Below are 15208 nucleotides of genomic sequence, written 5' to 3' on the forward strand. Positions count from 1 at the left end.
AATGTGTCATTTAATCTCAAAGTCTAACTAATTGTTTGTTGGAGCACTTCCAATGAATATATTCATATTCGGGAACGTCACCGACATTCCCCTAATTAAAATTATACTGTATATTGTGATGATGGTCGGAGAGGGAGAACGATAATCGGCGGAGTAAGTTTAAATAAAAATATGTTTCTCACCATGGTGTTAATAGAGGTGATGCCAAAAGGACACACCCCCAATTTATTTATCGAATTCTAGAGATACGCTTATAATCATGGCCTATTAATAAGGTTTACAGGAAGGCGAATTCAAGTCTTCCCTTGCTGTCAACTTTTTTATCTCGAAATATCAACCATAAAATGATTAAAGCTCAATTTATCTTTAAAACAAAAACGTATATTTTGCTTCAAATAAAAATATATATTTTTTATTTATTATTTAAAGAATTAATGTTGACAGACAATGAAGACTTATTAAACTGACCTTATCCATCCATCCATCCATCCAATAAAAAATAAAAACACATTGTTGATTTATAAATAAAATGTTTTATTTTAAAAAACTATATTTATTGAATATGTTACAAAATGAACAAAGACGTAGATTGTTTCTTGTTGTATTTTGAATTCTGCAGATATCGGTAAAGTCTGCTATTGATATATATGTTTCTATTTGTTAAATAGCTATGTTACACATTGAAAATGAAATTAGAGGCGAAAATAAACAAGAATTGAAAACTTAGTTTATGGCAGTCTTCTGTTGAGTTCTGAGCCCGAACTATGTATGTGTGTAGAGAAATTGGTAGGAAAAACACAAAAAGTAACCAAAAACGCATCAATAAATGAATAGGTACTACAGTAATAAGTCAGTATATCTTTGTATGTATTTTTGTTCAAATGGAAAAAACATAACCTCATTTTTCGAATAAGTATGAAAAACAACGCGCGAATATATGCTATGTATATGTATATAAAAACTAATCTACATGGGTATGAGTGAGTGTAAAATAGGAAAATGTATATGCCGAAGCGTAAAACAAACGAAATGTACATATGTAACAAAAGGAAAAATATATATATGACCGCAGCCAAATAAAGGATCAATCAGTGAACATCGAAATATTCTCTAAAGAATATAAAAGACTTTCACAAATAGTACTAACATATAAATAGAATGCCTATTTCATATAATATGTATATATTTACAAATCTGTTGCAATTTCATTTGACGTTTCGTAATAGTTACATACATAAAACTAAATCTTAAATATCGAAATGAACGAAGGGTAAACACAACTTCCTCCGGCTAATATATTTACAGCATACGATTGGAAACACAACAAATGAAGTGTTATAATACAAAGGAACAACATGTTGTTGGTATCATGGCCCTGGCGCACTGCACAACAATGTGGAAGGACTTGTGGTGCGATATCCAATTTGGTTCTTTGGTTTCGTGGGTATATTTACTTTGACATAAATATTGAACATACGTCAATTGGAAATGGGAAATTCAAAGAAAGTCTGCTCCTCCGTGCTATGTACTAAATATAAATACATACATAAGTAGTTATAAGGTACAGTTATCTTATTTTAGCAACATCAAACTTGTCTTTTCAAAAACAGAAATATTGTACACACTTTCCATTCTTAATGTTTACTTATAGTCGTTCCTGAACGACTTATTATCTTAAAAGTAGCTGCCTTAAATGCCTATATGATATTAACCCCAATGATAAATTTAAATTGTCCAAAAACGTGTACAGTCAATTTGATCGAAAAAGTCAGGTCAGGGAAAACATTCAGTATTAAAAAAAGACGTTGTTTTTTGCGTACTGATGCAATTGGAAACTTTTGCAGTACATTCTGTCAATTCCTATTTTACTTTTTCAACGACCTTAACAAAATCTTGGACATATATCTAGCTGATTCCTCCAGATCATTTTTTGTATATTGAAATCATTTTTCATGGTATCAAATCAAGTTGTTGGGAATGGGAATTATATACTTCCTATGTTTATAATCAGTTTTTAACTTTCTCTTCAACTCGTATATTGGACAAAGTCTTCTTTATTCTGAGAGCAGTGAGTCGAGCTACGGGATTTGCGTACCAGCACTCCTTCATAACTTTGGCCATGCTGTGTAACACATCGGATGCATGCCAACGGTTTGGAATATTAGGACGCATTTTGTCTATGCACACGACCTGGAAAACCAAGAAAACCAATGTGTCAAACAAACGAAATATATTTTTCAGTTCACACCACCACACCTTCTTCATTTCCTCTATGGTGGGGTCCGGCTGCACGACATCATAGTAAGGTAACTGATATTCATCATATATCATGCCTATGTTACAGCGCCGCGCAATCTCCCACAATATCAAGCCGAAGGCGTATACGTCGGCTCTCTTGTACGAATCAAAGTGTTGAGCATTCATGCTCTCATCCAATACCTCAGGTGCCATATAACGTTTAGTACCCACGCGGTGAGTCGATGGTATGTCCACCGAGTCATTCTTTTCGACATGCCTTACAGCCAAACCCAGATCGGCTATGGCACAGGTTAGATTCGATTTAACCAAAATATTTTTGGATTTTAGATCTCGATGGGCAATAGCTGGTTTGCCACGTGTGCCCACAATATCCATGTGGAGATGGGCCAATCCCGTGGCAATGGACAATGCCATACTGAGCATGGTTTTCGTGTCAACTGTGTGCGACGTCAAATAATCGAACAGGGAGCCATTTTCATGATAATCGGTGACCAGCCACAATTGGGTCCATGTACCGTTATCTGGCAATAATAATAAGAAAATTAACATTCATTCATTGGTTGATTGATTGAAGTCACAGAACCGCAAAACGCTTACCCTTGTTGTCGGCTGCTATGAAGCCTAATATGTTCTCATGTCGCAACATGACAGTCTGATATATCTCGGCCTCACGAAACCACGAGCATTCCTCTCGGCTGGAAAATATTTTCACAGCCACATTTTCGCCACGCCAGCGACCACGCCACACCTCTCCGAAGCGTCCCTTTCCAATTACATGGCACAGCTGTATTTGGCGTGCTATCGAGCGTTGGACCAACAATGGTAGCCCCGCTAAAAATCAGAACAATGTTATCATACTTTGCATTCCTTTGCGTTGTTTATTCATATCAATTGTATTACAAACCTGAACCAGATCCAGATGTTGTCATCTCGATGATATCCTGCAGAGTGTTGCCATTCAAAATTGGATCATATACCGAGTCCTCGGGAGCGAAGGGACGCGCACGACTAGTGCCCTGTTTACGTTTTTGGTAAAAGCACCACGACATAAATACCAAAAGACAGGCAAACAATGTGGCTCCAAATATAATGGCGACCAATACCCATGAGTTTATGGTCTCCTCCGGCGGAAAATCTAAATGTGTCATAAAATGTTCGGCACCAATTATTATATCATGTTTTCACTGTTCTTAGACTACACTCATGTGTGTGCGTGTGTGTGATTATTCATATAATATAGTTATATTTTTGCATTTTTACTTAAAGCCACCACAATTTGTTAACAACCAAAAACAAACAAAAAAACCAAAAGCAAAAGCCAAAAATAAAGTTAAGGCATGCGGTTATTATTATTTCACAACACCAATACAAACACAGGTAAAATTACGTAAATGTAGGCGGGGTTAGGGGTGTGCATGGGTACGTACGTAGGGTGCATAATGCGGATGTGCAGGGTGTCTGTGGTATTAGTAATTATCTTAGAATAAAGGTGAAGGCCAGAATGCAAATATGTATGCCAATAATTAAAGTTTGGGCGCCAAAGTGGTTCAACAGTGCAAACATAGCTGGATTCTATAATTTACATGCAAATGTTGTCATGTTGACTTCCTTCGACATTCGCAATTCTCTACACATGTGTGCTATATACAGTTATATTTACATAATTACAAATGCTCACATCCATTCAACATTCCACATTTCGCTAATTGCAACAGTTCTGAGCCAGGTTCGAAGAAGCTATGGCGTCATGTCTCCTTTTGTGTATGCGTGTGCCGGAGACTCTCTAATTCTTATTTGACAAAGTCAATCTGCAGATATAAAGGTCTGGTCGCTGTAGATTTGCAGAATTTACACGTTAAGCTCAAACCCCCCAACAAAGCCTTACCTAAAACCTCGTATGTATAATTTATTTAAATAGAATAGAATAATTGTGCACATATAGGTAGGTACATAAGGGTGAGATAGATGATGCAAAACATTTAAAACAAACTGAACCCAGGACATTGGGGCTGGTCTAACTGGAACTTGTTCAATAATGGACGACCACGCAACCCAATCCAACCCAACCAACGATCATTTCCCACAAAACGTACGCAACATTACGAAACAATATATAGGATATGATACAAATAAAATGGACGTACACAAAACCCACACAATATTAATGGACCGGACCATTTTGGCGTAGCAGAAAATGACGCACGTAAATATAGAAAGCAATTGTCGACAGAGACAAGAACGAGCAGACGTCCCTCCTGATTGCCAATGATACAGAGTGGAGGTGATATTTATAGTTTCCGGATACGGTGATACTTAAACATTAATGATATGTTCACTTTTGAATTTCAATTACGATGGATGGGCGCAAAAAGAAATGATAATGAGGGTGCTGAACATCTGTTTTTGTTTACTCGAATTTCCATATCAAGTTATATTTCAGATATCAAATGATGAGTTTCATACAATTTGTTTCTAATTCTAGAATTGGTTACTTTCAATCTCACCTGGCAATGTACCAGCATAATTTTCTTTTGTATTACAGAAATCTTCATCACAACATTGTATAGAGGACTCAGAGGTGCTTACGTGACACCAGGCCGGGTCTTCGGGCGGTAAGTGGTATTCTACAGGAAAGCATCTATTTGAAGGTGCAAAACAAAAGTCGATAAATGCGATAAAAATAATTGGTTCTTGATATTGTCAATGTTGTCGCTTAGCAAAATAGTTAACCCAACATTAAGAATACATTAAAAACGGTTAATAATTAATTTCAACCCGAGTACTACACTCATTTGCTCGTCGTCCAGTTAAAGGAGTATGTCATGTCACTCCTTAGCCATAATTTTCAATACCATGGACCGAGTAATTCAAATTTCCGAACTTATGTACACATGCAGTGAATTGTGGAATTGTCGATATACCGACAACAGTCTCTGATCTCTCTTAAATCCATCGAATTATCTTGCCGGTCATACATCTATTCTATTTACATATCCAGGAACTTTTGTATTAGCTTTCAAAATCAAACTTGTTATTTATATTTCTGTTTCTTTGTCTATGCAATAAAACTCTAATTAAAGATATCTAGAATAGAGAAAAACTAAGAAATATTTTTATTCGTATTAAAAGTAGACAAATCGAGCGGTGCAGTTGTTAAAAGCGGCTGTTGTAACACTAGTACCCTTATTGAGCAGGAGGAACAAAGTGAAAGTTATTTTTGATGATTGATAAAACAAATATTTTCATAGGAATTAGTCATAATTTTTTTTTTTTTTTTTTTTGGTAGTTTTTCATTTTGTTAGAAGGACACAATTCAAGGCTGTGGTCACTAACCGTATATATGATGATAGGTAGGTGTTTTCGTTTTTGTATTAATTCTGGTTGTTTTTCGTTTGCTATGTGCAGTTTGTAGGGTAGTGTTGAAAAGGTGTGATTGTGTATGTGTTTCAGAGCAGAAAAAATATGATAGGAAGGCATATAACATATAAGGATGTAAGAAAGAAAGATCTATTTATATTTATTTTCAGTTGTTTAGAAGAGGGAAGGCATTCACAACATCCGGCACCAGTACTTCAAAATGTAAATAGCAATGCAAAAATAAAAAATAGATATTTTGTTTTTTTTTTTTTATATATCTGCTTAGAGGGGGGTATTGTAGGAAGCATTTATGTGGTTGCATTCCGGGGATTTTAGACCTAGTGTTGTTTTCATATTACTTGTTCATACGCCCATACTTCTTATTAGACATATAATAATTTATAGGTTTAACATAGGCAAGTACCACTACTACAAAGTCTAGTTAAAGAAATTAATGCAGACTAGCAAAAATATAAAATACAATTAGCAATAGTGGTTGGTAATGGTGAATATGTGGAAGTAGTTTACTTGTATTTTAGGCAGTCTGAATATGCTTTTTATTTGGAAAGTACCTTCAGAGAATTTCAGTTTTAGGAGTTCATTTTTGTTGCAGAAATCGTCGTGGCAACACTGAACTACATAGATATGTTGTTTCGGTTTACTGGTCAAACATTCAAACGGCTCCCGCTGGAGGTCGTATGTCTTATCAAGGCAGCTAACAATTACAATAATGAAGAGCATTCAAAAACGTGTGGACGAACAGGGTTAATCAAAAAGAGTTAAAAAAGAAGAACACATGAGCAAACAATTGGTTAGAAATTGTATCGTTTGTACTTAGAAAACATCCTAAAAAACACTGTTTCCGAATTCGATTGGACAAAGTGTAGTTAGTAAATACATAATTAAAAAAAAGAACTGAAAACATATTTTTCAAAAGAACAAAGTGTATATATACAAAATTAAAAGAAAAAAAATACAAATATAATAGGAGAAAAGTAAATCAAAATGCTAAAGCCTTTTTAGCTGCTGGATATAATAGGAAGGGATATTTTAGTAGTTTATTTCTCTCGCGCGTTCGGGATAGTACATATTTGAAACGATTTTTAGTTCAGAATTTATTTGAGACACGAGAGAATTGCAACAAGACAAGTTTAGGTTGGGGAGCGATGAACAAATGTATGTAACAATTGAAAGCTGTGGCTCGTATCAAAACACTCGGTTTCATTTTAGATTAGTTGCTGCCCACCTTTTTTGTAATCTTTCAAAATAGGCGATAATTTCAAATTACAAAAATTAGAGTTTTTGCAACATGCGTGACCATAGCTATCAACGGGCCTGGTCGTTGGCCCATCACCACCACCATATCGGCCATCGTTACACCATACAAATCGACCTGGCGGATACGCTTGCGACTTTTGAAGGCATCTAGATAATAACCGTTCGATCGGTGGGCGAAAATATTATAGTTAATAAACCAATATTTGTTACGTTGATCGAAAATCGTAGTATTGTCATAGAAAAATAATTATTAATTAAATAAATAGAAATAGTCTTAAACTTAAAAATTCTCTATGCAAGTAAATCCTTGCCACAGTTTTATCAAAGAAGTTACAGTGAATCAAAAACGAGACTTACCTGTAACTGAAAATTGTGTTTCCATCTTTCTTTTCCACGGAGGTAAAACAGTAGCCCTGCGTTTCACATATATAGTTGTTATCTTTGCAAATGTCACAATGACATTTCAATGGACCTAACACGAAAAGATAAAGAAATTAAAATTATTATTATTTCAATACTGTAATTGTAGGTTTTTATTTCGTATGAAACCGAGGTATATACATTAGGAATTAGGCTAAAGGTCATTCATTACCACTATTTGAAATCATTTTTGAGAAAAAAAAATCATAACCCTATTATATTATTGTGTCAAATTCAGAATTCCAACGGTGTTAGAAAGAGTACATGTCTGGCTCTGGTATGAACTAGGATTATTAACTTCAGTCTAAAATTAACAAAATGGTGGACCTTTGGAAAAATATTTTTGAAAAATCGCCGATGTTTTACCAAAAACCATGTTAAAAAATAAGGAAGATCTTCACCGATTGGCTTTATCCTAGTTCATACGAAAGCTATACACTCACACAGAAACGTGTAAAAATTTGGAATCATTGGGTTATTCGTTTTTGATTAATCGTGCCCGCCATTCCAAAAATTTTTTAGAGATAAACGCGTTTAAAGTTTGAGAAGCCCTTCAGCCGTCACTTGATGGTGACAAAATAATTCGGCTATATCTTCAAGAGTTCTTGAGATTTTCACTTGAAAATTGACTCCGAGAATGGGGGGTCCCCTTAAGTAAACAGGCAGGAGTGGTATAGCTAACAACAGATAACAAGTTTTCGTCATAGTGGCCTGTTTTATCAAATTAAAATATATATTTCGTATACTGTTTTTTTAAATAATATAAACAGCCGCATTGAAATTTAAAGAATTTGAGTCGATCAACAAAATCTCAGCTGTGTGATTTAGATTTATTCTGGTCAACATAGATAGCCATATATTCATGATCTTTTAGTGTCGACTGATATTTTTTTCGATAAAATTCTTTGTTGTTCTACTCAAAGAACTGATTTGATATAACAAATATCATTACAAATTGTTACTTCCTCACATATTGCAAAAATATACTGGTTTTCTTCCTCGAAGCCTTTTTATAAATATTTATCGATCTCTAGTTATTCTAGCAATTTCTGGGCCACTCGCATCTTTATTACTTGTATAAAAAATAAAGATAACGTATGAATTGTTGCCAATTTAAATACATTTTACAGCACTTTTTAAACTTTTTCTTCCGAAAATGATTCATCAGACATAATTTGTTTACACGAAGTACTTTTTTTAAATATATATATTTTTTAGTATCAACGACATTTATGTTAAAATTCCAAGATGTGCTAATTACGTGCCCCCCTCAAATTTGAATTGTTTCATAAATACCGTTATATATCACAATTTTCCCGAGATAATTTTCTGTTCTCACACATAATCGCTCAAGCATATTACACATAAGTGTTTTGAATAAAAAAGTATTTACAAATATTCCAAACGAATCGAGTGTTATTCCAAATATTTTTCCCTTAAGATGTGTGTTAATTAGACGACCCCCTCTGCATATACTTTAATTTACCAAACATAGTAAATAACTATTTATATAAATAACTGTTTAAATAACTATTTATATATTTTTTAATTTAATTTCCTTCCATAACATAAATAAATATTTATATATTTTTTAATTTAATTTCCTTCCATAACACAAAAGTCTTAATATTTGTGATATTATTATAAGATAATTACGCATAGAACTGGTTTGTCGAAGTACAGGGTTTCTTGCCCCCTCTCAATACATTTTATGATATAGACTATTGGAGTAGTTTATATGTGTTTGTTTTTGGAATATCTCTTGGCCTTTTGGGCTAGATTCTCGTATACCGTTATAAATCGAATTGAATATAATTTCGGAACTATGTTTGAATATGGTATAGGTCATATAGATTGATTGATTATATGCTATTAGTTCTTTTAATGACCGTGCGATTATCACACTTATGTCCTACGAGCAATCTGATCTAGGGCAAAATTCAAAAAGCGCACAATTGCTAAATAACACATTATCATTAACATATAAAGATCGAAAAGGTGGTTTTGGCAACATTCAAAAAGCACTTTCCAAATCGGCCGATATAAATCATTTGCAAAATAAAGGAGATGTAAATACATAAAAATAAATTAAACAGCATAAACTTCATGGGTTACCGACTTACGTGATTTGTTCCTTAAATGTTTATGTGTTGCCGGTGTGGGCGATACCAATGATTGCGGCAACGACTCATTGCGAATAGCCGAAAAGGGACGACCAGTTCCAGAAACATATCTTCTTAAATTAGCACCATTGCCACTACTATTCCCATTGTAGCCATATTCCATGGGGCTATTTAAATTATTATATCCCGAAGATGTGGCATTGTAGTTGATGGAGGATGTTTTAATAGCAATGGCAGCAACTGTTGGGACGAGAAACAAATTGACATCTTGATCAGAATTGAATTGGTATATTAAGAGCCGACGTTGCGGTACCAACCTTGTGCAACATGAATTATTAGGAAACAACACAATATCCTTGTGATGCAGGACATTCTTTGGCCAAACGACGACATATGTCGTCGATATTTAATGTGAAAAATATTTGTAAGTAGTCTATTATTCAAAAAAATCATAACTTTCATTTTTCTGTTTCTGTTTGTTTTTGTTCTTGTTCTTTTGTCGAGTACGCTTGTTCATTTGCATGCGAATTTCGTTTCCAGCGTAACAAATTTAATAGCCCATGTTCGGGGGACGATATCGATGAATACATAAATGCTGCGAATTATGTATGACGGTGTGAGCGTCTCTATACAAATCATTTAAATGCAAGCGATAATTTTATTCGCACAAACAAAACAAGGAAAACACCAACACAAATTCCTTGCTCCACCGTCCGATTCCTTTGTCATCCTTTGCCCGTTGCTACTTCTGTATCGAAAATATTTCACACTTTAGCTGGCAGGGAGGCAGGCAGGCAGCGCACCATCGTCCGTTGTTTATTACCCTAATTATTGTTTTTGTTGTTTTGTCAAAATGTTAGTAACACTGTAGTGTAGTGGGGTGGGGTGGGAGCGTAGGGGGGAATGCTCTCTTACGACGTCATTGATAACACGACCGCAACTGCTTAACGTGCTTTATTACGAACTTTTTTTTTTCAAAACACTTTCATCTCATCTAATCTTGCAAAATTGTTAATATTTTCGTTGTTCACTTCGATTTCCAAACCACAATGTCGACAATTCAGTATGTTGCTCTTCTGGCCACACTAAAAACCTAATCTTATGTTTTCCCCGATTTTCATTTTGTTTTCTTCTTTTTAACTCTTCACCATCACCATCAGATTTTCATTATTTTTCACAAAACATTGTCACGTGATCTTGAAGGAATTCCTTCGGATATTTCTATTAAAATGCACCAAGCTCACTTTATAACGACGGAAAATGCCTCCAAATAAACTAATTTTTATGGTAATTGTTAATAAAAAAAATGTTAAAGAATTAACACACCATCACAAAGATTAGAGGAAAAAACACAGTGTTGTTAAGTTCAAAATCAAAGCACCGGTTATTAACAGTAACCCCCTCAACAATACCCGGTAGTCATATTACATTAACGAAGGAGGAGATCACACGCTGCAATAGGGATAACCGAAAGAAAGTTATTTGGAAATATAAACACTGTTTTATTGGACCCATGAGAGATTAGATTTCATGGAAATTCTTGACCAATCAAAGTGTGACAATCCCAATTCCCAGCATAGCAAATTTAAATATTAATAAATTGTGGTTTGCTTCATCTACCTCCCATTACCATCATCTACATCATCGTTTGTACTCTATGAAATAATAATATATGGTTAAGCCTCTTTACAGCGACTTCTTCTTTAAAAATATTTAAAGGTGGCACTTTAGGGGAAATTTATAATAAACCACCATTTAAATTTCTTTTGTTTCTTTTGAATTCGTTTTGAAAAATTCCACTTTCACAAACACTCCATGTAAATGAAACATTATCTCCAACTAAATCGAAACTGATGTGGCAGCATTCGATACTACCAAAGTCAAGTCGAATAGTCCGGCATCCCACTATCAGCTGATGATGAACCCCTCACTTCGCAGTAGTGTCGTTTGTGGTCTATGAAAGTAATGTTTGGTTTTATTTGTAAAGCGAAAAAATCGAACAGAATCTAGGGATATGAGAGAAATATTGTTTATAGGATGTTTTCTGGCCGGAATCATGTCATCACTTCAACAAAAGGATCTGCTGTCCACACCCATTGTAGGTGTAGAGTTGAGTGAGGAGGGCTTTCACAGGTTTGTCGAATGAAAATCATCAAGTACCATTGTATTACTCATTCCATTTCACGCAATTGTATTGTACGGTTGGTTGGCTTGCTGCTCAAGTGTTTTGGGCTGTGCCCTCAGACAGCCCTGCCAACATAGTTATTGGAGATATCAGTGCTCTTTAGCATATTTGTGCATTGTGTTGTTTCTCATTCCAGAAACCTAATATATACAGTGCAATTTGATTATCCGCTGGCTGGAAAAAATTGTGAGTATGTGCTAAGACAGTCCTTTCCGGCATCGGTGTACATAAGTGTGGATGAGCTGGACGACCTTTCGAGGAAAAATAAGGTATACTATTATTTGATATTATAATTTAGATGCCTTAAAATTAACATTAAACTAATATATATATTTTCAGCTTAATGCCATATATCCCAGATTTGTTGATATTGAAAAGCCTACCGAGGAGTCCAGTGAATTCGAAATATTTATTAAAGGATCAACCAAAGTATCAGACACCATTCATTTGCCCATACATTTTCGTTACCACGCACCAAGCGAAGAACAGTAAGTATATGGAAAGTGTGTTGTTGCTTGATTTTGATTTTTGACACCCACTTGGATTTCAGGTCATTCATACCTATAGATCTCTTTGCACCCGATTCTATGTATATTAGTTGTCCTAACCCAGAGGAGCAAATATTTATTGAGCGAGAATTAGAAATTGAAACTAATCCCGGATACTGCCTAGATGAAACGTCTCCTGCGATCAGAGAGGGTCCGAAAAATATCCACGACCCATCATGCAAGTGGAAGGATATTAAAATAGCCCTGCAAATTAAATCATCATTGCATACAGTAATACCTATTGGAAATGAGAGTGCCCACCCTACGGTCTTATACATAACAATTATAGCCAGTTGGGTGGTGTCGCTATGGACGATATTTAGAACACGGCATATACCGATTGCCATTAATGCTAACCTAGAAGAGCAGCGATTGTTGCAAAGAAAAAATAAGTAGTTATTAATATTAAGTAAATGGAGGAGTGATGAAATCATATTTGGTGTGACAAGTTTTTATGTAGGTATGTTATTATGTTATATTAGTCATTTTATAATTGTTCATAGAAATAATTAAATGTATTATACGTGATAAAATAAAAGAATTCACCGTACACAAAAAAACAGTTGAACATTCTTTCATCGTTTGTTCTGAGAGTAAAATGGTAAAAGTAATTTTGTGGCATCTGCTTAACCCAGATATGCCGAGTATACTAGACAGAATGCTGAGGCTCTACAGAAAAGCAACAGTTAACCAAGCGTTTCGTTCTGCAGAGTCTCACTAATCTGATTGGAAAATTTAACGTACAGTAATTTGGAACTCAACAGCCGTTGTAGAATCCGCATATATGGATTATTATTTTATTACATTAGGACATATGTTTTACAATTGTCCATTTAGATATGTCGATTGTTATCTACTGGCTAAGTTCGTAGCACTCACTGCCTGCAACTACATACGTACTTGTATTATTCATGACTTTCTCGACATTCAACAAGTACATTTCCATGCATTATAATCAATGGCCACATAATACAAAATCTATAGGGAGTAAAAATATAATTTTCTGTTCTGTTTGATAGTGCAGAGCTTTCCTTTGTGCGGCTCAATGAAACCAAGATAAGAACACAAAACACTAAAGGTCTTGTTAACAAGAGCAAATATAGGGGTATTAATAACAGCTGAAGTGTTCTTAAGGAAAATAACATTGATCGCTGTGTGTACGTCTATTCTATTATTAAATTTCTTTTTTATTTGCGTATCAAATATGTGTCCTTATCAACTATTTAAATATATTACACAATTTTCCATTTCATTATTCCTTAAAGCATTGATATTTATATCAGTCAATATTTCCTAGAACTAAAAAAGGTGCTGCATTCTATTAAAATCCATACTTGTCTCATGTATGGGCGTCTGCAACAGAAAGACCATCCGTGTTGTTCGGCAGAGTAGTAGAACTGGACGAAATATTCACATAATTCCATGGCTGCACTGTTGCTTTACCAAATACCAAAAACAAGCCGTTACAAATCAAATATACTCCGGCTGTTATAAAGAACACTATACGCCACTCGTCGGGACTTTCTTCGTCTACGACAATTGCGCCTACAACCAATGGAGTACATATGGACAATAAGTTAGAAGCCATATTGGTTACACCCATCATTAAGCCAGCGTAATTCGGCGAAAGGTCCATATGATTCACCAAATAACCACAAAAAGATGCGGCATTAAATCCCACAGCAACGGTCAATAAAACGGTTGCGGTAGTTTTTTGGTCCTCGGTCATGTAGCCAAGTGCAATAAGGCAGACCATGGGTACCCATTGACCGATCGTATTAAATATTTTTCTTGACGCAGTGACGCTTGTTATGTTACGGTTGATGAGCGTATCAGCTATGGGGCTAACAACGAGGCATAGAATCCACATAACGAAGTATGGAAGGGCGGAGAGCAAAGCATTTGTCTTAACATTGAAATGAAGAACATTTGCCATGTATGTGGGGATTTCAGTTAAAAGAGTATAGAAGCCCCATGTAAAGCCACAGTGGGCTGCGATTAGCCCATAAAAGCATGCTGATGTGAACATTGCTTTCCACGGTACAGCCTAGAAAGGATACATCAAAATTAAGTTTCTCCGTTATATATCGCCAATTTCAGTACTAATACTTACTGCGTTTATTTGCTGATTGTCACTTCCTGTTGAACATTCGATATACTTCAGTTCCGATTCAGATATAAATTGAGTATCGCGTGGGGAGTTCGCACCAAAAATTATGAACACCACGGCCCAAATTATGCCAACACCACCTGTAATGTAAAATATGCCTGGCCATCCCATTCCTGAGTCAAATATGTTGCCACTGACTGCCAGTAGTAATGCTGTTCCAAATTGTGCGCCTGAATAAACAAGACAGGCCAAAAAACCTCTTTCCTGATGTGGAACCCATTTGGCTAGAAGTGTATGAATACACGGGTAGACGGGGCCCTGAGTGAATCCAACCATCACCCTTAAAATGCATACCAGAACCCAGTCACCTTTGGCCGCAACTAATGGATGCAAGATTGTCAAGATTGAGCCCAGACACGTAGATATACCAAGGACTAGTTTTCCACCGAATCGTTTAGCCATCAAGCTAGCTGGCATTTGACATGCTACATAGCCCCAAAAGAAACTCGAAAGAATAAGACTTTTTGTCGAAGGATCCCAATCGTAGAATGGTTGATCTGCTGTTGGCTGTGTCATAGGAACAATTGCCGCTGATATATTTACCCGTAGAAAGTAACCGAAACACATTCCAAAGAACAGAAGTATGCTTTGGAAATGCCGTATACCAATTATATTGGCTGCAAGAGAAGCGAACAAGTATTTTATTAATAAAAATGATTTATTTGATAAGTTTAACTGTGATATAAATTTACAGAACTTTGATGAATTGTTTGGAAATGCTTTAATATAATTGTTTAGTAAAGGCGTTCGTTCAGAAATCGATAAAAAGACCATTTTGAGTGGTCTCTGAAGACATATAGCTTCGGTGGAAACACAAAACATATAGCTTCGGTGGAAACACAAAACTATTCCGATGGATTCCAATTTA

At 35.2% G+C, this 15208-nt stretch overlaps 3 protein-coding genes across 3 annotated transcripts; 1 reads left to right on the forward strand and 2 right to left on the reverse strand.

The window, feature by feature from the left end:
* Positions 1-1971: 1971 nt before the first annotated feature.
* On the reverse strand, positions 1972-9809 carry LOC133333066 (TGF-beta receptor type-1). Its single transcript, XM_061541399.1, has 8 exons — positions 9755-9809; positions 9438-9677; positions 7252-7366; positions 4764-4897; positions 3164-3394; positions 2857-3090; positions 2257-2780; positions 1972-2190 (listed from the first exon to the last, which is right to left on the reverse strand). Exons 1-8 carry the CDS (start codon positions 9807-9809, stop codon positions 2008-2010), a joined length of 1716 nt encoding a protein of 571 aa, XP_061397383.1. The 3' UTR covers positions 1972-2007.
* Positions 9810-11453: 1644 nt separating this feature from the next.
* Positions 11454-12730, forward strand: LOC133333067 (uncharacterized). The gene is made up of 4 exons (XM_061541400.1): positions 11454-11570; positions 11759-11891; positions 11962-12110; positions 12173-12730. Exons 1-4 carry the CDS (start codon positions 11494-11496, stop codon positions 12564-12566), a joined length of 753 nt encoding a protein of 250 aa, XP_061397384.1. The 5' UTR covers positions 11454-11493; the 3' UTR covers positions 12567-12730.
* A 779-nt stretch (positions 12731-13509) lies between these two features.
* On the reverse strand, positions 13510-14957 carry LOC133333068 (putative inorganic phosphate cotransporter). The gene is made up of 2 exons (XM_061541401.1): positions 14284-14957; positions 13510-14217 (listed from the first exon to the last, which is right to left on the reverse strand). Exons 1-2 carry the CDS (start codon positions 14905-14907, stop codon positions 13510-13512), a joined length of 1332 nt encoding a protein of 443 aa, XP_061397385.1. The 5' UTR covers positions 14908-14957.
* Between the last annotated feature and the right edge of the window lie 251 nt (positions 14958-15208).

The sequence above is a fragment of the Musca vetustissima genome, unplaced genomic scaffold (genome assembly GCF_032173495.1).
Source record: "Musca vetustissima isolate MV318-11 ecotype Yass unplaced genomic scaffold, APGP_CSIRO_Mvet_v1 utg900, whole genome shotgun sequence".
NCBI lineage: Eukaryota > Metazoa > Arthropoda > Insecta > Diptera > Muscidae > Musca > Musca vetustissima.